The 25150-nt window shown below is 42.9% G+C and overlaps 1 protein-coding gene across 3 annotated transcripts in view; it reads right to left on the reverse strand.

Annotated features, from left to right (window-relative positions):
• Positions 1 to 485: 485 nt before the first annotated feature.
• Tmem260 (transmembrane protein 260) overlaps positions 486 to 25150 on the reverse strand; it is a 61497-nt gene continuing 36832 nt past the window's right edge. For all 3 annotated transcript variants that reach the window (XM_034497611.2, XM_076931143.1, XM_076931144.1), the window contains exons 10-16: positions 24632 to 24801; positions 18434 to 18605; positions 16488 to 16636; positions 10865 to 11041; positions 8988 to 9041; positions 6598 to 6688; positions 486 to 3740 (exon numbers count right to left, since the gene is read on the reverse strand). In XM_034497611.2, the coding sequence (XP_034353502.1) occupies positions 3486 to 3740; positions 6598 to 6688; positions 8988 to 9041; positions 10865 to 11041; positions 16488 to 16636; positions 18434 to 18605; positions 24632 to 24801 (1068 nt within the window). In that variant the 3' untranslated portion in view covers positions 486 to 3485. The remainder of the gene's footprint in view (positions 3741 to 6597; positions 6689 to 8987; positions 9042 to 10864; positions 11042 to 16487; positions 16637 to 18433; positions 18606 to 24631; positions 24802 to 25150) is intronic.

The following is a 25150-nucleotide window of genomic DNA, read 5'->3' on the forward strand; positions in this document are numbered from 1 at the left end:
ACAGAACTTGGGGATAAGTGGAAACGGTGTGAGTCTCTCAGGGGTCCGGAATCATTTCCTTTACCTAGCCACAGCACTTGAGTAGTTCAGAATCTTATTACCCTATGATAGTGCATTTGTGAAATTATATCAGAAATAGAACAAAAGGACTTGCTGTAATAGGATTCGCTTTTGTAACCTTTGAAATTGAAGTGTTTTTTCCCCCTGAATATTAAAAGCACTCATTCTAACTGCTGATGGATATTAATGGGAAGTATGATTAAGGAGTCACAATGTTTAACTTTTAATATGTAAATATAAAAATCTACTCTTCACATCCTAATCTGATGACACTGAGTTATCAGCAAAGTATAATAACTTGACCCACCCCCCCAACCTGGCTTTAATTAAATCTCTTAATGGCTAAACATCATAGTTTCATCATCAGAAAACAATGAGAGCATGAGCAAAGTAACATTTACAAACTCTATAGTAATCTTTCACAGTTTTGAATACATTATAATTAATTTTCTTTTATTTTGGCTACAATTTGAGTAACAGAACAAAACATGAATTTTCTTAAAAGGTTCTTTATTAAACAAGAGGGAATAAGCACTGGGAACTGCGCATGCTCTCAACTGTGCATGCTCCCACGGCAGGAAGCAGAGAAGGGTGGGAAGTAGGACTTGCTCGGTGCCTTGCTAGTGAATATGGCAGCCACAATGCCCTTGTCCTGTGCCCTTTGGTGTGGGCTGGCCTCAGGGTCCAGGCAGCAGGGCACCGGAGTGTGTGGAGAGACAGACAGGTCTGCTGGCTCCTATTAGCTCCTCGGGCTAACCTCCAGGCAGAAGTTGGCTTTGTGGGGTTCCTGTAGATCTGCCAACCCATGACACACCAGGGACACGGAGGAGGATGCTGGCCAAATCCTATATGAGAAGCCCTCTCCTCATGCCCTCCTCAGCCTTGGGGGCTGGACTGAAGGGAGCTCTTTATCTGATTTTATGCTGTTATGCTTCAGCCAAGGAAAAGCAAGCAAGGAAAAGCAATTTTAGCTTCACACAGGAGAAAGGAAAAAGATTCTTCCAAGTAGCTGACTGGGGAAGAAGGCTAGCCAAGGCTAACCATGCTTAAATGCTTTGAAATTTTTTCATTTACTGATGGTTTTAAGGAATTTAAATAATTGTGGTGATTTAATCTGTCTCACGATTATATATATATATATATATATATATATATGCCAAAGAGATCTAAAGTCGCCACTATACAAATATCAGATAACCTATATGCCATGTGCTAATAATCTCATGTGCAAAGCACACTCAGAAGCAGACATGCCTATAGGCTGACAAACATTTAAAAGGTGTTCTCAAAGAGGCCTTGGTTGCCACTCCTGAGGCTAGATAGAAAATGTTCCTTTTAATAAATACCATGTGTACATGTCGATTCTCAGAGAAATAGTCACACGTACAGGAGGATGTTCAGAAACAAACATGGTCACCACACATACTCAAGCAATTTTTTTTGAGCCAATCAAGGCTTTCTGAAGAAATGCTTGGATTTCATTGTCCTTCTCCCCTAGAGACATGAAAGTCACAGTCTTACATCATTTCTTTCCAGTGGATAGCCTTAGACAATTTACCGATGCTTCCTCCGATTCTCACACCGCACTGAGCTCCAGCGGGGTTTTGTTTTAAGGTGAACCAGGTTTCTGGCTCTTCCCTGTGGAGAAGTTACTTTCAAGTCAGTGAAAGTTCTTGGCCCATGATTAAAAGTCTTTGCCAATTAGTACTCAACAACTTCAATTCAGTTTTTTCTGGTTCAAGATGAGCAGGAGCCTAATAAGGCTGTGATAAAAGGGCAAAAGGCACTGAGCGCCAAAAGCGGATTAATGAGCTCCTCCATGTATTTGTCTTCCTAACAGCTGAACTGTTACAACTATTGACACTCTTCAAAAGGCTCCGCTCTGAACCCTGTCCAGGCACTGCAGGCTCCAATGGACATCTTCAAATCCAGAGAATGGAGGAGCAAGAGCTTCCCCTGTGTGATGCCAAAACCAACAAAGCCCCATGGATCAGGTAATGAAACTTCAGCTTTTCCCCCTTTGAGATTTATTTACTGGCAGCTGACAAGGGGCAAATTCAGCTCGAATTGTGCAGTCAAGGCCCTGTCAGGCTTTTAGAGGTACCCTTGTCTTGAAGCACCTCCATGACTGGCATTTCACTCAAAAGCCCTCGGCACTGGTCCTTAACAGCTTATGACATCACAAAGGACACTCCAGACAGATGCCTACATGGCATCCTGCAGCATTTTAAAAGAGAATTAGTGGTTTTAATTATGGTCGTAGTATGAAAGGGAGCCATGCAAGCTCCACGGGAGACCTTTGATCAGACCCTTTTGCTAGTACAATGCCACGGAACTGTGACTATTCCTGGTAAGGGGCCTTTTCTTGCTGAATGACTCACCAGTGATCTTTGAATGCAGACAAGCTTCTAGCCCTCCCTCTTCATTAGTGAGCATTTCTATACAGGGGCCTATATAGTGCGCGGAGTCTAGGAGCTATCCAATCAGGGGGAAAGAATCCCTACAGATTCTGGCCTCTACTGAGGAAGTGCTGAAGGACTCTGAGTGACTTTATTCATTAAAACAGGTTGCTATTAATTAACTGTCATAATAAAATAAAGAACTATTATTATTTGCATTTCTTGCTATGTTCTCTTTAGTAATATGTATAAAAGATGCCTGAAACAGAAGTGAATTTACTGAACGAGGTCCTCACCCCTGCTCTCACCCACACCCTTTTGTTCATCTGAGCAGCTACTTACTAATTACTGGGTCTAGATCTGTGAATCCAAAGAGAAGGACAACATAAATATGAAATTAATTAAGGACATATAAAATGCCTTTTTAATTTGCCCATTTCTGCAGCAGAAATGAGCAAACGTGAAATTAGCTTTCCTTTTCAGGGGATGCAGAACTAAGATGATAAAACTCAAAGTTTAAAAAAAAAAATCAGATACTTGGTATATAGTATAAAGTTTAAGACTAAAATAATTATAGTTAACAAAGAAAAAGGAATTGTAATGAGGTATATAACAAGAACTGGTTTTTTAGAAACTGTCTCACTTGCAGGAACTAGAAAATGACTTTGGTCTGCAATGAGTATTTCTTAAGAATTGACCTTTGGATCCCAATAAGCCTGGCCAACGTCTGAGGTCTGTGGAGACAGTTCCTTCTCATCTAGAACATACAGTCAGTCTCTCTGTGAGGACTGCTGATGTTTTTGAATGCTTCTCATGGAAATGCTAATTTGGAACATGAGATAAACACGATTTTGCAAAAGGCCTACATTTCAGTCACTAACACATTTCTGCTGCACTTGATACTTGTATCTGGGAGATACTGAGATTTCCACTCTTGATGCAGCTTCTTTACTTGAAGGAAAATCTCTGGGACTTTTAAAACTTTGGAAGCGGAGAGAGGTAACAGAGCTACCATACTTTGCTGGCTCAGACCTTTTTTGTATTTCTTAGACTTTGCAATTCTCTTCTTAGATGCTTGAGAGCAGCTATAATGTCTGCTCGTTGTGGATCACTTTGTGCTTTCTGAGTGTAGAGATGAAAATGTCTGATGGTTTCAGACAGCAGGACTTCAGGGTCTACACCGGTCCCTGGAAGGCGTAGCATCCGCTCACAGGCAATGGCATAGTTCTTGTGCCAATTCACTGGGTGTTCTTCTTGCAAGTACACAATCTCCTTATAAAGCTAGAAGACAGCAAATGTTGGGATTCCACTGTTATCTTGGTAAATTTTTCTCATTTCAAAACCAGAAAACAGAGAAGAATTAATAACAAGGAAAAAAATCCAAGCAGCCTACAGTAAAAATCTAATCATTGCCAGGCCATGCAGAAAATGCAGGGATGTTAGTAATCACTGCAGTCGCAGGAGGCAGATGTGCTCTGTCTGAAGCTGCTTCTGGGGCTCCGAGGGCTGCAGGACCCCAGACACACTGTGTTAGGACAAAGTACTCTTCCTCCAGAAAGATGTTCTGGGAAAGGATTTAGTTCTAACTGGAGAAAAGCTAGTTACTCAACAGGCCGAGTGGCTAAACCTCTAAATTTAGCTGCTGGGGGTGGCGGTGGGGTGGGGGTGGGGAAACACAGCTTTCTTTAGTAGATAGTATAGTAAAAAGAACTTGGCAGAATTAAACTTTTGTTTCGCATTATTTACATGGATTTCTCTCTACGTGAAAACAATTGTTGTATTAGCAACAATACAATCCAAACAATTCCATTGTTATCAAGTGTGCTGCTAGGCACAAAAGAATCAACAGTTTCCCTAAAAGGGCAATACTGAAAAATCTTCACAGCACCCTACAAAGTCACCATCTTAACAGCCAAAACCTTGCCAGTAGAAACTCAGAATTGTGGATTTCCCAACTGTAGAGACAGTAGAAATAAAATAATAAATAAATTAAAAAAATGTGTGTGTACTCAAGCATCCACAGGTGCGCATCAAGCATCCACGTGGGCCCATCAAGCATCCACGGGTGCACATCAAGCATCCATGTGGGCAGGCGCACGAGCCCTACGGTGCACACATGGAGTTTAGAGGGCAACTTTTGGGAATTAAGTTCTCTTCCCACTGTGGAGGTTTTGAGGATCAAACTCTGGTCATCAGGCTTGGCAGCTGAGCCATACCACCAGTGGTCTAGAATTTTTGATATTGAGTTTTCCAGAAGGAATGCATAAACACTTAACAAGGGGCTAACTGGAGACTAGTTTGCAAAATAGAACAAGACACTTGCTTCCTTAGGAATTTTACTGTCAAGTTAGCACTGGGTAACTAGGAGTGTTCCAGTAGACTCTCAGGATAGACCAGAGCAGGGGTCTTTTAATTAGGGCTGTGTTCACAATATCATGTAGTTGAAATGGACCAATTAGATCATCTTCTTCATCATCTCCTCCAGAGCAGCCAGATAAATGCCTACTGTAAGACAGTGCCCTTGTCAAGACCTCCACAGCCTGTGACTGCCCTTTGGAGATTTAATGACCCCATCAGTCTCCAGCTCCTTTCAGAATAGTTTGCTTTATTCCTGCACACTGCTGACTCACAGTTGACAGTTAGGCTCGAGTGGGCCTAGATGTTGACCCTCTTAGCTGCCAGACAGAACTCTACAGGCTGCCTTTAGAAACTGAATCCCTTATTGTTCTTGAGTGGGGTGCCCTGGAGGACTCTGCCTTTGCCCCTGCAGCTACCTCCTTATGGGCCACCCTCCCTCCTTCCCTTTCGTGATCTACGGTCTATCTGGCCAGCTCACCCTGATAGCCCAGCATGGCACCTCATGACATCTCTTCACAGCACTCGGGCTCAGCTCCCTAGGTCTCATAGCACCTCTGTCAGCACATCTAAGCATCCCCTGTGAGTGAGGAGTGGATCATGATCAACATCCCTTCTGGAGCCTGCTGCCTTTGTGACAGCAGGGACAAGACTGTCTAACGTACTGTGTAGTGTTCAGTAGATGCTCAACAAATGTCCTGAGTGAAGGATGAATAAAAGTGAGTTAATGTTCAAAATCTAGGTGCAAAATGAGTTATGCTGACTGGACACCATGCTGCTTTAACTCAGCAGCAAGCAAATGTACTGGCTGAGTAGTACTGGCAGCCCAGAAAGAGGGAACTTAGCTGCTCATATACGAAGGGCTGAGCTCAGTGTGCACAGGCCCTTTTAACCTGGATGTATGCTTCTGCATGGCAAACTGGCTGACTTCTTAGTGCCAGTGCTAGTACTACCAGACTGTCTCAGGCCAGTGCTAAAAACCATAGGAAACCAGAGCTTTGTCAAAATGGTGCTACCGCATGCCTCTCCTCTGTGTGCCTTTCCTGAAGAGAGTGTAGTGATGTCTTCTGAAGGTATGATGGGCTCCCCAAGGTCAGTTAGAAGACAAGACTCTCTCTGTAGCTTATCTGTCCTGAGGGCTCCTATCATTTCATGTGTAACCAATGTCAGGTTTGCATGAGGGTGACATGGCAGAGCTTGCTTTAGTAAAGCCATTACGTAAGTTTCCTCTTGATGCTACAACAAAGAGCGACAGACACTGCTAAAAATCAAAGGTTCACTGTCCTGCACCTGAGATAAGAGGCTGAGGTGTTGGCAGGGCTTCACTCCTGGAGCTCAGGAGAATCTATTCCTTCCATTCCCAGTTTCTAGAACCTTCTGCACCTGTAACCCACAGTCTTTCCCCCACCTCCATGGCTAGTGGATACCATTTCCAAATCTCTCTTGGGTTCCCTTTTGGAAGGCCCCTGTGATCACAGCGAACCAAACGGGCTAATCCATGATAAGCTTGATCTCAGGTCCCTTAACTCAACCACATGTACACTGTGCCCTTTGCCTCAGAAGGCAGTGGCTCAGGCACTGTGGGGGAGGGTGTCATTCTACATATCGGGAGCCTTTAGCTTCAACATTGTTTATGACACAAATGAGTATTTTCCCCATGTGTGCTGACTTATAATGCTCATGATAACCTGGACATGAAAGGGTAAAGATTCCGTTGCGTGCCCTGCCTCCACCGCAGGCACTCCACCTCCCAGTGATGCCCTGCAGCAGAGCTGAGACGTACTTTATACGCATGAGTGTAGAGTTGCGCTCTCATGTCTGCAGGGACCGCGGCAGACTCAGCCAGGCTGAAGATGAAGAATGGAGTCTTCATCCTGCAAGTGGGGAAAGAACCCTCATTAGAATCATCAAGACAGGGAATGGACAATGTTTTTTGTGTGCATTCTTCACTCTCCCATGTTCATGGAAATTTACTCTGAACCAACAGCAACCCAAAGGCCCCCCAAAGACACAGCAGCACTCACGCTCTCCAACAAAACCTTCAAGGGCGCAGGGGCACTCACGCTCAACAGTGAAGCTTTTGGGACAAAGGTTTGTATCATCACCAGGTGGTTCCCTGCTGACGCCCATCAGGAAGATGGAAGAGCAGTCAGAGATAGGGAGCATTGCTGGGCTTCCCAGTACATCCCTGAAGGTGCTTGTCACCACACTCATGTCATGGCCAACCAGTTCTTCAAAACAGTAGCTGGACACTGAGCCAAACATCCAAATTGTATTCTGTACACCAATTAAATCAGTACCTGCCCAGATAATCACCTGCTTTCTTTTTTTATATCTTTCAGATTCAATCACAATGAACAGTTGTGCAGAGAATCTTTGATCAGATCTTTCATTCAGAAACTAGACTTGGCAACTTTATGCCATTTTCTAACTTTTTCAAAAAGTCCTCTGATACAAACTACACTACAGCTATTTTGTAACCTTTATATTGGAGTTATGTTTCTTTCTTTAAACAGAAAATTTTTATTTCATTTTATTTATTTATTTTGGGTGTATGTGGGGGTGGGGCACGGGGCTACACATGCTACAATGTAGAAGTCAAAGGACAACTTGCAGGAATCAGTTTTCTCTTTCTACCAGGTGAGTAGTGAGGACTGAACTCAGGCTGGCACACTTGGAGGCAAGTATGCCTTTATCAGTTGAGCCATCTTGCTGGCCCAAGGAGCTGTATTTCTTGGTAATTCTTAATAAATCTTTATATATATACAAATGCTTTATACCCTAACTGTATTCTCAGAACATAATCTCTGGCATAGGTTGGGCATCAACATATTTTGCAGAAGGAAGAACTCCATATGCGTGAGAGACCCTGTTCTATATTGCCTAGGACTTTTATGTAGTGAGCCGCTGTTTCAGTGGCTACACATTTGCATTTCCAAGATGGCACTGGCCGCGTGTTTTCTCCAGATGTAAACATTTATCTGCGCAGTTGCTAGGCAGATAGGCGTGCTTAGTCACTGCCAATCCCGAGGCATGTGGTGAGCGAACAGCCAACCAGAAGTGAATACGTCACTCTAGACTGTACTTAAGCCGGACCCCTTCCTCAGCCCTTCCCTTCCGCGTCTCTCCACGTGGGTGATAAAGATTAAAAAGCCTCGTTTTGCAGTAACTACCTGATCTCTGCGTCTCGTGATTTCTCCGCGGATGCAAAGCTCAAAGGGGGGCGCGTTAGACTTTTATATTATTGTTTTGGTTAAAGTTTGCTTTTGTAGGTTTTATTTTATTTTATTTTATTATATATATAATATAATATATAATAAATAATATATAATAAATAAATAATATAAATAAATAAATTTTATATATATATATATATATATATATATATATATATATATATATATATTGCATCTGTGTGAGCCTGCAAGCTGTGTCTTAAATGTGGTAACCAGAAGACAATTTGTAGAAGTTGATTCTCATTCCAACCTTTGGGTTCCAAGGATCAACTCAAGTCACTGGGCTTGGTAGCAGGTGCCTTTACCCTCTAAGCCATCTTGCAGGCCCCTGTTGGTTGATTGTTTAAAAATAATGACAGGGACCAAGAAAGGCAGCAGTGCCACCAAGAAGCGATCCATCTGGAACAGCGTTCCTCTCTCTGTGAGCAGTCACAGTAGTGGGTGATGTCTTTTCATGTAGTCTACTATGACAAACTGTGCTCCATGAGGGCAGGGACTGTGTCACATTCCTGTGTAGCTTCTGGCCTGGCACACTGCCTGGCCTCTGGTAAGTATTAGCTGAGTGCTTTAATGACAAACTGGCATAGCACAAGTGGAGACATGGTTGTAACGCCTAATTACAGAACAGAAGCACAGGAGTCAGGAGTGCCTCAGGGTTACACTGAGCTTTGGACTCCATCATTGTCATTAAGTGCCCTTGGAAATCTGTCTGCCTCGCTCTTTTATAAAATGGAGATAACAGAGCTTCACAGGTTATTATGAAGATTATTAATATTACTATGTATTACACATGCATAATAATACAATGTCTTGAACCAAATAGCTGCTCTGAAGTTATTTTTAGCTCCACTCATCCACAGTCCCCAAATGAAAAGTACCATGGGCTATTTCTTTGCCATATTAAAAACAGGCTGCAAATAAAATGTAGATCACTCACCTTGCTTGCCACATTTCCTCGTTAGCCACAGATTCCCAAGAAGATGGATCAAATCTATAGTTACAAGAAAAACAGTATCCTTCGTCGGTTACATTACAGTATGAACACATAATGCCTGCTTTATAATCTTATAACCACTAGAACAGGCTGGCTCTGGGTGCACTGATAATAATCACACCAAAGCTTTGCATTTTAGTAAGTGCCTCAAGGGGGCAGAGGACAAAGAGGAAGAGGCTGCAGGCTTTAGGCAGCTGTTCCTGAGGCACAGGGCACACTAGGACACAGCCAAGAGCCAGTGTGAAGAGAGGCTTCGCTAAACCCCTGCTGGGCTATGGGCTGCTTGGAGAATTCTGGCCAAACAACTGCTAGCCAGAGTTTTATAATTAGAAGTGTATAATAAAAATTAAGAAATTTAAAATTAAAATTTCTTATCAAGTATCTATTTAGAGAGAATGGTACTAAGAAAGAGTGTGTGTGTGTGTGTGTGTGTGTGTGTGTGTGTGTGTGTGTGTGTATAATCTCCATGGCTATCTGAAGAAAATATAATTAAAATTTTTTTTGAGAAAGGGTCTCACTATGTAGATCAGATTGGTCTTGAACTTGCAATCCTTCTGTCTCTGCCTCCTGGTGCTGGGACTTTAGGCATGTGCCAGCACAGCCAGCTGATTATAATTTCCCAATTTGTCTTATAAATTAAAGTGGGTCACCAAGCTCTTGCTGTTATACAGCAACATGGTGTTGTCTCTCATTGTCTCAGAACCTTTCAGAGCGCCTGTTGACATGATCGTTCTTCTTGTACCTGAATTATATACACTAGGTTATCTAATACTAAAGAATGCAGTAATGTAAACTATTTTTATTTAATTGAGTGTGTGTGTATGTACATATGAGTGCAGGTGGCTGCAGAAGCCAGAAGAGGACGTTGGATCCCTGGAGCTAGATTTACAGGTCGTTATGGAGCCACCGCATGTGGGTGCTGGGAACCGAAGCTGGGTCCTCTGCAAGAGCAGAACAGGCTCTTAACCAGGCTCAGTAACACATAGATTAAAAAATCAGATAATGGGGATGATTTGCTTTGATGGACTTATTTTCCACATAGGTAAGGGCAAACTTTACGTAGAAATGTTTAAGAAGAAATCAATATGCCCTAAGCAATATAACAAGGTTGGTGACAGACAGCCATGAAAAAGGTTCTCAGATTCTGCCTTCTTTACAGAAACTGTCCGTCTGTCTTTCTGCTCTTGTGCTGGAGACTGAACAATAACCCACCCCAACCACATGCTAGGGAAGCACTATACCATGGAGCCACATACTAAACTCTGTGTTCCTAAAGCAGGAACATGGCAAGCTCACACGTGTGGTAATTGTCATGGACAGAAGAGTGGCCTGTAAAGCTCAACCCCAGCCCACAAGCCCCTTCCACGTGTGGCCCTTCCATGTGTGGCCCTTCCATGGGTGGGGTAATAAAGTACAGGCTGCTGGACCATGCAGCATCATGGCCTGAAAACAGAAGGCACGATGCACCTAATTCTCAGGGAGCCCACTCTTCTTCCCTGGGATTCCCTAGACAGGAGGAAGAGAGAGACCATCTCCTTCTGTTCATGCTCTGTGAACTGTTATGAGCAGAAAATAATTGATTTAAAAACAAAGCCAAAAAATTAAGAGGCATCTCAAGAGTCAAGTGTGGTGGGCCAGGCCTTTAATCCCAGCACTTGGGAGGCTGATGCAGAAGGATCCTGAGTTCGAGGTCAGCCCGCTTGGTAAGAATTTGTCTCAAAAACCCAAAACAACAAAACAGGGCATCTCAGAATGTAGCCCTTTTCCTTTTTAGACACACAGAACTGACATCTACGTAAAGGCACAGCAGGTGCTCATACCTCCCATACGCCTCAGTCCAGTTATAGATGGCTCCTGTGCGTTCAATCCACTCCTCTGGGTTGAATACAATCTTTGAAGACACCAATTTGTCACAAGATCCCCATGGCCAAAGTGAATAGTTCTTTTTCCAGGTTGGGTCACCTTCATGAATTCCTATGCAAACAAATGTTTCTTTTCTACCCAAAACAGAAGAGCATACAATTCTAAATGTTACATTCCTTTAGTTCACGAAAGTCATTTTGGAGATTATAAGCCTTAGTTATTTATACACCATTTGTGAATATGTTGGCTTATTTAAATCTCTCCTAAGTATAGTACATGAAATTTATTTACTGTAAAAACAAAACAAAACTCGACAGGAAGGAGCAAACCAGAACAGATGAGAAAGGTCTTCCTGCCCCTCACCCCAAGACAGCACCTTATCACCTTATGGCTGCATCTCATGTAAACAAATGCTTTCTTTGCTACCCCTTCTTATTTCACAGGTAGAGTTATAGGTCCTGGGGCACACAGCTATTGTACTCCATCGCTCTTCTCACTTCTGGGCTTATTGTTTGCATTTGTAAGTCTCCCCGAGAAGCCTAGAAGCATCCTGAGGATAGGCTCCCTGCATTAACTTTGAATGCCACACAGCACGAGGTTAACACATAATAAATACTGGCTGGAATTAAATTAATCAGATTTGAATAACTGTTAGGAACCTTAGAGCCTACGAAAGTTAGAAACAGAAATTGCTTAAACAATAGCTCTCTTCCAATTTGTGGTTGTTAAGTAGAAAGAAAAAAAAAAAGGAGCACCACATTGGGAGAACAATTTGAAAGAAAAAGGCAAAAGGCTTGGGTAACTTTGAAAGAAGACAATGGGAGAGGAGATCTTACATTTTCCCCTCACCCCTTTCTGCCTCGATGATTTGGGGGAAAGTTATTTAACTGCTGCCTTCTCAGCTGCCTGGTGTCCTAGGGCTGTTGAAGGCTACATGTGGCATCTGGTATGCAGCTCAACCTCCAGTGGAACGGGTCACTCTGGGGAAGTCACAGTTTCACTCAGCCGCATTCCTCCAGGCTCTGGGTGGAAGCCAGCAGCAGTCATCTGAGAGGGCCCTGATGAGAAGACCCAGGAAAGAACCCAGATCCAAATCATCAGGGCTCCATCCTCTTTCTCCTCTAGCACGGAAACAAGAGGGATAGACAAAGGCAGCTCCCAGTTTTCAAGCCCAAGGGTTTAGAAAGGGGTCCCGAGGCTTCAAGACGGGCAGAGGTTCCCTGTCATCAGGCATGGGAGCAATGCTGTGCATGTTGTGGGGTTAGCTGTGGGGTGATGGTAGTGGTGGCTGGGTAGGCTCTCCAAACCCTGACTTCTAGGAGTAGTATGAGCTCAGTCTGATGCCTGATAAAGACAGTGTGGAAGGAAGAAAGGAAGAAAGGAAGAAAGGAAGGGAGGGAGGGAGGGAGGAAGGGAAGGAGGAAGGGAAGGAGGAAGGAAGGAAGGAAGGAAGGAAGGAAGGAAGGAAGGAAGGAAGGGAGGAAGGAAGGGAGGAAGGAAGGGAGGGAGGAAGGAAGGAAAGGCACAGCAGAAGATGAGCACTTTCTAGCCCAAAGTACCACGGAAGTAGGCCCCAGGGAACCGGAAAATACTGGGGTGACTGAGCCATGAGTCCACTGCGCCATGGAGTTCTGGCTCCAAGTGGGGTTTCCACAATTGGCCAAAGGGCAAACCATACTCCCTAGGAATTGGACAGACTCTGAGAAATGATGAAAACCTGGTTAGGCAGGGATGTGGGGTCAACAATAAGTCAAAATGTCCTTGGTTTTACTAGCTGAAGGAAAAAAGACCAAAAATGTTTAAGGGTACTGGTGTGTGTTCTGGTTTGTTTTCATCTTTCTCCTTTTGCACTGCAATCTGATAAGTAGTACAGCTTTCAAGAAGTCAGACTCCTTAGGTTTGCCCTGAACTCCAGCTCCGACACCAGGATGGAGAAGTACACCCACGAATACCTTGTGGGTGGGACAACTGGACTGATGTGATCATCCCACACAGTGCTTCCATCTAATGAAAATGTATCACCCCTAGAGCAGGACACTCGGGCAGCCCTTGCCAGGGACTGTTCTTGCTACACAGACCTCCACTTACTTCCTCTCTCTTGAACTCTTACCTATAACAAAACTCAACCTCTCCAAGGGACCCTGAAGTCACTGGCCTGGGGAGCTGTGATGGCTGTGGACTGTCCATTGCTTAAGCCATTGCTCACTTGAAGTGAGAAAGCCTCCATGACACTCAAGGACTCCTACCCCACCCCCACCCCAGCACACTTGTTGGCTCAACTTTGAGTCGCCAAGAGCATTTTATACTCAGCCTTGCCTCCAGCCCTCTTTTTTACTATGGGACAAGGTCAAAGTTATTCATGCTGGCTTTAAACTCTCCAGTAGCCTAGACTGGTTCTGAACCCCTGAACTCCCTGCTTCCTCAGCTTCCTCCTGGCTCTCAGACCCAATCAGTCAACAGTCTGGTTTTCAGGCTACCATTACGCTGAGTAAAGTGCAAAGGTCTTTAAGTTATGCCCTGACTTCAGTTATATGGAAACAGTGGCATCACAGCAGTGAGGGGCGGAGCACTGGCAGCCACGTTGAGGCTGTGAACGCAGCTTGGCTATACAAGCACAGCACAAGAGCATCTGTGGTACTGGACTATCCTGTATCCTGACTGTGGGATGCCACACACAAGTGTACACTTCAGGGCTCATAGAAATGTGTGCCCCAAAAGTCTATTTTAATGAATGTTTTTTTTTTAAAAAAAATAGTGATCAACAAATTAGCCTCCTTCCTTAGAAGTATGTACCGAGGGGGACGTCTCTCGATGGCCTAGCAAGTGCCATAGCTGCTCATGTCTTCAGAATCCATCATTTTTCACCTGAGTGAGATCCTTGTATTCTAATTACTATTAACATAGTTTAAAAAAAAGATTTATTTTATGTGTATTGGTGTTTTGCTTGCATGTATGGCTGAAGGTGCCAGATCGCCTGGAATTGGAGCTACAGACAGTTGTGAGCTGCCATGTGGGTGGTGGGAAATTGAAGCAGGTCTTGTGGAGGAACAGATAGTACTCTTAACCACTGAGCTGTCCCTTCAGCCGAGCACAGTTTATTAACAGTGTTCTAACATGTCAGTGCTCTTTACCCTGATGATTTAAAATTCTGTCTCCTCCTCAAAGGTTGGGTACAAAAGGCTCATAATTTTAGTATAGTTAAAAATTAGAAGGTATATCAAGTATTACAGGACTTTATACTATACTTTTACTTTTATGAAACATTTTTAATGTTTAATGCTTTGAGCCATAGTTTCCCAGTATTTAAAAGGTACCCTATTCTACAATGAACACATACTACTTTTTAAATGTTAAAAATATTAAAATCAGGTAACAATAGGCAATATTGTTCCTGAGACCATTGTTAGTAAAAAATATTAACAAAATGTTGTGGGCCAGAATGCTTATTATCATAACAGCAAAAATATAGAAATAAAGAATTTTAAAAATGGGCTGAGAGATGGCTCAGCAGTTAAGAACACTGTCTGTTCTTCCAGAGGTCCTGAGTTCAATTCCCAGCAATCACATGGTGGCTCACAACCATCTGTAATGGGATCTGATGCCCTCTTCTGGTGTGTCTGAAGACAGTGACAGTGTATACACATAAAATAAATAAATAAGTCTTTCTTTAAAAAAATTAAGAAAAAATTGTTAAATATCCAATTTACAGAAACCTTAAGACTACAAAAAGATGGCAATAGGTTATGATGTGTGAGGTAAAAGAAGCAGGATTATATTCTCCACAAACAAACAAACAACCCCCCCCCACACCAGATGTGTGGTGACCTAGACATGTGGACGTAAATAAGTGACTTATGCTAAAGACAACTAGACTTCAGAGTCAGGTGATCAAATGACAAGAGTGGTGTCTTTGACAGCTTTACTGTACTGTCTCATTTCCCAGGGAGCTCAGATATTTCTATAATATTGTTGTTGGAACATCTTAGATTCCCATTTCTTTTTCTTTTTTTCTTTTTTTTTCTTTTTAAAGATTTATTTATTTATTTTGCATATGAGTGCTCTATCTGCACGGACACCTGCATGCCAGAAGAGGGCATCAGATCCTATTGTAGATGGCTGTGAGCCACCATGTGGTTGCTGGGAATTGAACTTAGGACCTCTGGAAGAGCAGCCAGTGCTCTTAACTATTGAGCCATCTCTCCAGCCCATCCATTTCTTTTTCTTTTTACATATACAGTGTGTGTGTGTGTGTGTGTGTGTGTGTGTGTGTGTGTGTGTGTGTGTGTGTAAGGGTACCCATGGGCCAGATGAGGGTGTTGGATCTCTTGGATCCAAAATCAGAAGAGGACATTGTAAACTGGGAATAAGGAGCTAAATCCATTTCCTCTGGAAAGGCAGCAAGCACCCTTAACCACCGAGCCATCTCTCCAGCCCCAACTCATTTTTGTAACAAATGCTGAATGAACAGGCAAAATTACTGGCTTCCTTGTCTGTGTTTCTAGAATGCCCAGCTTATGTAGTCAAATGATGTAGGGACACATGGCATGTCTCCCACCGGCCAGTGGCTGGTTACATCCACATCACTGTATACAGCCAACTAGCAGACATGGTCCACTTGGATTTGAAACTGAGCCTCACTCATTGTTTCATTGCCAGGCCTAACAGGAGCAGATATCTGAAAAGTCTTAAAGCTGAATTAAATAAAATTCACAGAAACATCCGTCTGGGAATGCTAATGGCTCCTTACATCTTACTTCTGGATGTGATAATTCAGTGCCATCGTGATGGCACATTTGAGCCCTCTCCCGTTCTAGCACTCTGTGAGCCACTGAAAACTGGCTCAGCAGCATACTGAAATCTGCATGTTGTGTCTCTCCTAAGGGATAACATGACAATGGACTTTATAAAAATGTTCTCAAGTCCTCTTCACAAGAAAACAAACAAACAAACAGAAAAAAAAATTGAACATGAAATAAATGCTTCTTTTTCAAGCCCTGGCCAGTCCCAAGCATCTCAGACAGAAGCAATCAATGTTCAGACCTCAGCACATTCCTGACCTTACCTCCAAATCATTTTATGTTCTCAAGTACAGAATTCACAGTTCTCTTATTTTATCCTCAGCTAGCATAAACTGGAGGTGTTTTTCTTATTTATAAAAATGTTTTATCCTTTATAAAAATGTTTAAGCTATTTTTATATAGTGATTATTCCTGGAAAAAAAATGCTTTACGATTAAAAGGGGCCACAGTGCTGATCAGGAGGAACCTGTAATTGCTTGCAATTCACCTGCAATGATTTCAAGTAGGCAGGCACATCTCCAATTTCTCAGAATTGTGCTAGGATCTTATTTGCTGTTCTGGCTAATCTGTCTTTATTTTTCTTTTACCCAGAACAATACCATTTATTTCTGCCTGGCCTCATTTATGCACAGATATTCAATTTAATTACAAAGATAATCTCACTGGTGACAGGGAAATAGGTAGAAAATTGGTCTTGTGGATGAGGCACACAGCTGCTTCAGAAACAATTTTAGAAAAGCTTCAGAGTTGAGAAAAGCTATTATATGAACAGAATGCTTACTGTTTATTCATTTCAAGAAAGTGATAGAGATTGAATGTGACCATCCCACTGGGTAACACTCCTTCCACAGGGTTCCACCGGTCCCCAGGAAAGTGCACTCCTGGTAAATGCCTCGCCATCTTGGGTAAGTACCACTCATAGGTCATCATCTGTAGGAAAGATTACACAAGGAACCACACCTCAGCACATGCTGCAAAGACTCAGGTTCACCAGCAGCCATGGGAAGGTTCCAAAATGTGGATACACTTATTTAAAAAATTGGGATGCAATAAATACCCACTCAGGCAAACTGAGGAGCATGACAGTTTCATGTCTTAGGAGATGACCACTCCCAACCATCATCATCAGAACTTCTTCATGTCCTAGCCAACTCCCAGATGGTGATCCTCAATCTTAGACTAGAGAACTGAACTCAGTCTTCAGAACCAGTGCAGACACAGCCTGGAAGCCCTCCCATGTCCCCACCTCTGTACCTACCTCTGGTCTAGTTCTAGGCCTACCCGTCCCTAGCCTGAGCTCCCAGGGGTAAGGGACTGTATCTTTTCATCTCTGTGCACCTAACACACTGCATAGCACACAACAGTGCTCCACTTGTTTTAGTTGTGAGTGAAATGTCTTTGATGGACAGACCAAATAACCCAGACAAAACACACAAATGTATCATTACTACACTCTTGTCTTTTTAAGCGTTGGTCTTATAATGGATAAGATATATAACTCTGCCCTTGAGAAGCTCAATCATATAACCAAACCTAGGTCTCAAAGCTAAAAACCTTTTTGGCTAAATAATCTGAATTTATTAGTAGTCCCCAAATAACCATATCCTTATACAGCTTTTGTTTTTATTTTTGAGATAGGGCCTTGCTATGTAGCATAGGCTAGCCATTTTGTTTTGTTTGAGATAGGGTCTCACTATGTCACCCAGGCTGGTCTAGAACTCACTTTGTAAAACAAGCTGGTCTTGAATTCACAGATCTCTATCTGCCCGCTTCTGCCTCCCGAATGCCGGGATCAATGGCCTGTACCACCATGCCCAGATGGCTTCAAATTCTTGAGCCTCCTGCTTCTAGACCCTGAGTAGTTACAGGTATATGCCACCACACCTAGATTCACATGTCTTTTCATGAAAATAAGTTATCAGAAAAAAATCACTTTTGTTAATTGTATATTTAATTCTGTATTTCAGAGAAAAGACTCCTACTTAGATTTTGAATATGATCATTTAAGCAACTGTGCTCATATTTTACTTACCCTGAATAAGTCATTTAATTAACAAGTGACGTTAATTTTAAATGCATATATTGTACAACTCAAAGATTTTATTACCCAGTGGTTTCAGTACGTGGGGTTATTCACCTCAGTTGAGCAGCATGTTTTGAACTTAATATTCTGCAGTTAATTCTCCTAATAACCTTACTATAATTTTTCATACTTAGGTCAGGTGCAGTGTTTTTTGCTTGGTGACTGGCTAAATGTAAAAATGCAGTAGGTCTTGTAACAACTATGATCTAAGGTGAAGGAAACATTGATAAAACCATTTAAATGAAGAAGAAACAAGTTACAAGTCAACCCAAAATAAACAGGACTGTGATACAGCCATTCTAAGAATGTATGGCTGGTGGTACACACTGGAAATCCTAGCACGTGTGAGGCCAAGGGGACTGTGGTGGATTCCAGGCTACCTTGGTCTACACTGTGAGACCCTGTTAAAAGCAAGAAAAGAGAAAAAAGAAAAAAAAAAGAAAGAAAGACAACATCCTTTCTCTATAGAAACCCACAAAAAAGAATGATTATGAAAAGTATATCCAACCACATAAAAAAAAATGCTTGTCTGTTTATCTACAAGGGATCATACTGTTTGCCCAGACTCAAGCCACAGTTGTATGCTGCCGTGAGTGATGTGGTTAAAAGTTGCTGAGTGCCAAGGACATTTTTCATACACTTACTTCTTGATCCACCAGTGAAACATCTGGCCTCAGTCCCTCGCAGTAATGTAAGTAACGGAGAGCATTCCCCGGAAGGTCTCCTCTGAGTAGGATGATAGCATCCTGAGGCATGGAGTCCAGAAGATTTCGTGCAAACTGATCAATCACGTTATTGGTTCTTTGGTCACAAATGCTAAATAAAAAGATTTTTCAGCTAATTAAAACAGAAGTCTATGTTTTCCTCTCCCTCCAAGGATGTACACTCAGTGCTTCTGAGTTTCCCACTAGTGGCTCTGAGGAGGCTTAAGATACACTTAAGCAGAACAGATTATGGACTCAGTGGTCTGTCTGTCTGTCTATCTGTCTGTCTGTCTGAGACAGGGTTTCTCTGTATAGCTCTGATTGTCCTGGAACTCACTCTGTGGACCAGGCTGCGTGAAGGCAGAGATCTGCCTGTTTCTGCTTCCTGGGTAAAGGTGTGCACCACCGTGCTGGCCCAGCATCCTCTCAGCTTCTTTAGAAGGTGCTAACTGAAACTAGAGAAAGAAAAGCCCACTGTATGACTTCCATCAATTTATATTCATGTCCATGAAGAGCAAAGTCTGTTTTCATGTGTAATTCTCCACCCCAAGTAATCCAATTTCAGTTAACAAGAGTAGTTTCTGACTACATAGAATTAAGGCAATTTCATCTTAATTCCATTTTTTTCCAGCGACTTAGTCAGAAACACAAGAGGAATTCCGTTGACTTCTGACAAGAATTTATATAGCATTTGTGTGACTAGGGCATGTGCAGGGTGGAGCCTTCCCACCACCTCTCCCCACCTCAAGGCTTCCTGATTTGCCAGTCCCCAGGGGTCAGGATGTCACTGGGGGTGAGACCACTGAGAAGAAAGTGGAAGTTCATTTGCTGAGTTGTCTGCTGCCTGGCAGCTGTCCGCTGATGCCAATGCTAACTACCACAGCAGAGGTCAAGAATGAAGTGAGCTTTCTGATGTCAAAGAAAAGGGGGATGGGCTTGCAGAATAATATATGAAGAAAGAAGAGACCAGGAGAGGGAAAAGCACCAGAACATAACAAAACAAAACCACTTGATGGCATTCCCTGTAATTCCTGTCTTTCCATCCATCTGCCAGGTCAAGGAGGGACCGAGTTCAACCAATAGGTTGATATCACAAACTGAGGGGCTCTTTGAGAACGAAGCACCACCCTTGTCCTTGCATTCCACACAGCAATGATGGTTCCCTGCTTTGCTCATGATAACTAACATCTTGTCACCAGGAAAGTTGCAATTCCTTTTATTCTCTGGGGGCAAATAAAAGAAAAGACAAAGACCAACCAAACAAAATGGACAAACCACACAGCCAGTGCCAGCATTGTCACCAGTGCTGAGACTGAACATCCCTCAAAGACCTGAGCCAGAAGATGGACATGAAAGACTGAGACTGGGTTGGCTAAGGTGGGAACACATACAGTTTAGAGACTTCTCCCTGGGACCACGGTAGGATGGATGTACAGCTTGTCTCAAAAGATCTTATCCCAAAGAGAAAAACATAGAAAGTAAAAAAGTACTGGAAAAGGGCTCCATGCCTGATGTGGGACTGGCTCAGAAGGCGCTTCCATGGCTATGGCAGACACAACCTGGGCAGCCTACCCTCTAGAAAGCCCACAGCCCTCATGAGCCTCAAATCTAGGTGCTGGGTTTTGTGAGACAGTATTGTTCCAGCAAACAGGTCAGCTGAGAAGTCATATTGTATGACTCAAAGGGCATGGCTGGGTATATCTTGACAGAGAATCCATTTTTTTTTTTTTTTTTTTTTTAAACTCTGAGCTACCCTGTGAACCAGAGATCACAGAACATCATAGGCCAGGAGGCTTAATTTCCCCGCCACAGCCTGTGGGTGAGAGGAGGCTGAGAAAGGCAGTTGTGGAGAGGTGGAAGGACAGACAGACACTGACAATGGGGTAAGGGACAGGAGGCTCAGGCTGGGAAATGACAAGGGAGAGTGTGGGAAGAAAAGAGGGAGGAAGGGAGGGAGGAAGGGAGTGTTCTTGTGTCAGAGATACAACCCCCCAACAGAATTACCCTGGAGTTGGATAACTCTAAGTCTGAGGCTGTCAGGGTAGCTACCTGTCTCTGTCCATTGCTGTAGAGTCTGGGAACTCTGAGGTTCCAGGGATGTACATGATACAGCTGTACCCCTCCAACAGGGAGACACACTGAGAAGACTGTTACAGTATGAAGGCAGGCCCTCTGTCCATGTTCCTGTCAGTGCCATGGCTGCTTCCCACATTGCCAAGACACACATGGGAGACACTCCTGCCTCCTGGAGCTGGATCTGGGGAGTCTCAGGGTGAGAGGCTCTTCCCAGCACACGGGCTGCAAAGCCAAGTGTGACCAGCAGAGGGCCCTGACACATAAAGAAGGAAGGTGGCCATTGTGAAGACAGCTCTGGTGGACACTGGACCTTGTTCAATACAGACTCCTCAACAGCATGGATAAGGAAACACAGGGGTCTGCAAGTTCAAACGACCCTGCTCCTATGCGTAAGTAGGAGTCTCCAATTCTCAAGGACCCCCAGAAGACTGATGTAACTCCTCATCCCCCACCCCATGTGTGCTTCTTTCTCCTATATATTTAACAGGATTTTTACTGTATTTTAAGAAGTTTTAAATATTTTTAGTGGGCTGGTGAGATGGCACAGAGGGTAAAGGGCTTGCTGCCGAGCCTGATGACCTGAGTCTGACCACTGGCACCCTAAGGAATGATGGAGGGAGAGAACCAACTCCTTCAAGTTGTCCTCTGACCATGCTGTAGCATGCTCGTACCCCCTCCCAAAGAGAAAGAAGATTCAGTACATCTAAAACCTTTTTAAAGAATGGGTTAAAAATCAATGGGTAATAAAGTGAGCAGTTATTTAGAATGAGCGTGGAAATGGTGGGGTGAGTGCCAGATCAGAAAGATAGAGGAGGAAGAAGGAAGGGAGTGGGGAGCACGCGGCAGCAAAGGCTCCTGGGTAGTGAAGAGGCTCAGGAAAGAAACTAGGCAACTGTGAGAAGAGATAAAACAGAAACGTAAGAGAGTGCTTTAAAAGCTCGTGATGTCAACAGAAAGAGAGCAGAGATTTAAAAAAACAAAACAAAACAAAACAAAAAAACAAACAAAAAACCAAAACAAAACAAAACAAAAAAAAACCAAACTCAGAAAATGTGTTGCTGCCCGAGGAAAAACATGTCAACACATCTAAAGGGGATAACAAGCAAAAACACTGACTTCCCGTGCTTGTGGCTGGACAGAATCATGTAATGAAAATGGCTATAGTATCTAAAACAACCAACTGATTCTGTATAACGCCTATCAAAACCCCAGTGACTGTCCTCAAAAAATCAAAAAAAAAGTCCTAAAATCCACATGGAGGCACGAAGGACCCTGAATGGCTAAAGCCATCCTGAAAGAAAAGAATGATGCTGGAGCTAACACAAGACTGGTCTTGTGCTACTGAACCACAGTCAAAACAAAACGAAACACGGCATTACAAACAAGCCAGGTAAACCAGTAGGATAGGAAGAAGATCCAGAAGTAAATCCATACGGCTAGAGACACCAAGTGTTTAAAAAACTATCAAAAACAAATGAAAAAAAAAAGGTAGTTTGTTTAATAAATGATGCTGGGAAAACTAGATTTTTGTATTAAAAGAATGAAACTAGATCTGTATTTTTACACACACACACACACACACACACACACACACACACACACACACACTCACCAAACAATTCAAAGTGTATCAAAGCCCGTTATGTAGGACTTGAGACTTTGAAACTGCTAGAGGAATACGCAAATACATTTCACAATGCAGGCATAGGCAAGGGGTTTCTGAACAAGCTCCATTAGCACAGGAAATAGTCCCAGGAGGTGATGAGTGGGAAAACATGAAATTAAGAAGCTCCTGCAGAGCAAAGGAAACAGCCACCAGGGCAGAGAACTGAAAACAATGTTGACCAAACCACACATTTACTGGGGATCAATATACAAGATATACAAAGAACTGCAATCAATAAATGGGCTAATAAATTGAATACAGTTTTCAAAAGAAGAAATAAAAATGGAAAATAAATACTTGAAAAGTGTCTAACATCCTTATCCATAAGGGAAATGCAGATTAAAACAGCTCAGAGCAGCAGTCCCCAAGCTTCCCAATGCAGTGACCCTCTAGCACAGTTCCTTATGTTGTGGTGACCCCTTGTCATAAAATTATTTTTGTTGCTACTTTTTTAACTGTAACTTTTGCTACTATCATGAATAGTAATGTAAACATTTATGTTTTCTGATACTCTTAGATGACCCCTGTGAAAGGATCATTTGAGTCCCCAAAGGGGTTGTGACCTACAGGTTGAGAACCAATGGCTTAGGCAGTCCTGGCTCACTCTAGCCAGAATTGCTAGCCCTAAGAGAACAAGTATAAGGGATGTAAGGAAACAGGAGTCTTTATTTACGTTTGCAAAGTAAGCTTGTGCAGCCACAGAGGAAGTAAATATGGCATTTCCTAAAACTCCGCCCACTGCTCCTGAACATGGAAGGAAAGGACCGTATATGAGCAAAACAGATATGTGTACACATCCCTGCGTGTAGCTGCACTACACACATTAGTCAAGCAATGAAACCAGCATAGTCCATCAACAGGTAGGTGCAGAACACATACACACTGGGATTTTATACAGTGATACAAATCAAATCATGACATCTGCAAGAGAATGAATGCAGCTGTAAACCACTATGATAAACCAAACTGCCACACTCAGAAAGACAAGTGGATTGTAGACCTAGAATTATGTGTGTATGTACATACGTATATATGTATGCATATGTATATGCCATATATGTGTGAATGTACACATATGTACATTATGAAAATGTGTATGTGTTTATGTATGTATATGCAAGTATACATATATGTATAAGCAAGTACGCTGTCACTCTCTTTAGACACACTAGAAGAACACATTGGATTCCATTCCAACACGCATGGTTGTGAGCCACCGTGTGGTTGCTGGGAATTAAACTCAGGACCTCTGGAAGAGCAACCAGTGCTCTTAACCATCTCTCTAGGAGGAGTTCTTATGGAAGACAGCAATAGGGAGGTAATGGAAAAAAGAAGCTCAGGGAAGGAGGGGACTGAGAACAGAGGGCCATGGTATATGGCATGAAGATGCTAAAAAAAGCCTGCTGCTCACATGCTAACCTAAAGAGTTTACTTACTCACCTAATTCATTTATTACTCTATTTTCAGACAGGGTTTCTCTGTGTAGCCCTGGTTGTCCTGGAACTCTCTACATAGACCAGGCTGGCCTCAAACTCACAAATCTGCCTGCTTCTGCCTCCCAAGTGCTGGGATTAAAGGCATGCGACAACATGCCCTACAGAAATTAATTTTAAAATTTTTTTTTTTTTTTTTTTTTTTTGGCTTTTTCGAGACAGGGTTTCTCTGTGTAGTCCTGGCTGTCCTGGAACTCACTCTGTAGACCAGGCTGGCCTCGAACTCAGAAATCCGCCTGCCTCTGCCTCCCAAGTGCTGGGATTAAAGGCGTGCGCCACCACCGCCCGGCAATTTTAAAATGTTAAGTTGCAAGAGAAAATTCAGTCTTTTAAAAGTATACTAGTCAAAATTGTTACACAGTATTAGTTAAAGTACTGTCTTCTGCTTTTGTAACTTAATACTGACAGAAATACATGAGCTGTCATTTAATACTTGAACAACTTGTCTGTTTCTCTGAAGTTTGCACTGCAAGGTTATTTAAGACTTTTGAAAAAAAAACTGTAATACTTACCGTCAGTGATAGATAACTTTTAGAACTTACTTTAAAATACCAAGTACTCTACTACAAGGTAAAATGGAAAAGGGCCAAGTATTACTCAAAAGATGAAAAATAGGAAAAATAAAGGGAATTATTTTAGAATATACAAGAACCTCAAATCTTTCCATTCTCCATCTCTGGGTACTTTAATTATGAAAGTTAACACATACCCAGATTCTTCAGTGTGCACCCGAGTTCTTTAAAGGCAAGTACATGGCTTCCACTCGTTTCCCAGCTCAGGCATCATGCCCAGTTGTTTTCACTGTGGTCTTAGAAATCAGAGGAAAAAGAACGGTCCTAAGATCTGCAGGGCCCAATGTCTCAGGTGTTACCACTTTTCAGGAAGGGGACCGTGTGCTGTTACCTGTAATTCGAGTACACTTGATAAGCAACGAAAAGGGCTGCTGACAGCCACTCCAGGTTCCGAATCCCATCACAGCCGAGCACTCGGTTAGTCTCAGACACAAGCGTGGCCAAACCGAGGCCAGCAAGAACGGCCACCACTGCATTGCTCTGCATCCAGAATCGTTCCACCTGAACGGAGACATGCAGACAGTACATCCAGCTGACAGGGTCACATATCAATTGCAACGGTTAGTACTGATGCTCAGCTGCTCACACCTCGTATCAACTAGGCTTTGGTCACTCCCATTCCCAGCCCAGGCCTGGGTCATTTCCTTTCCCAGTTTTCCAATGTCCCTCCTTCCTAACTGGGCGTGTGCTCACACAGTCTCCTCAGAACCACAGGCTTCATCTGCACTCCAGCAATATAGGTGGAGGAGATACAGAAACCTTGGCTTTCCTCTGGAGATAAACACTTCCTCCTTTCCTTATGTACTACTGGATGTCTTTTTGTGGGATGAAGGAGACTAGTCCCTAGAGA

This window comes from Arvicanthis niloticus, chromosome 3, assembly GCF_011762505.2.
Source record: "Arvicanthis niloticus isolate mArvNil1 chromosome 3, mArvNil1.pat.X, whole genome shotgun sequence".
NCBI lineage: Eukaryota > Metazoa > Chordata > Mammalia > Rodentia > Muridae > Arvicanthis > Arvicanthis niloticus.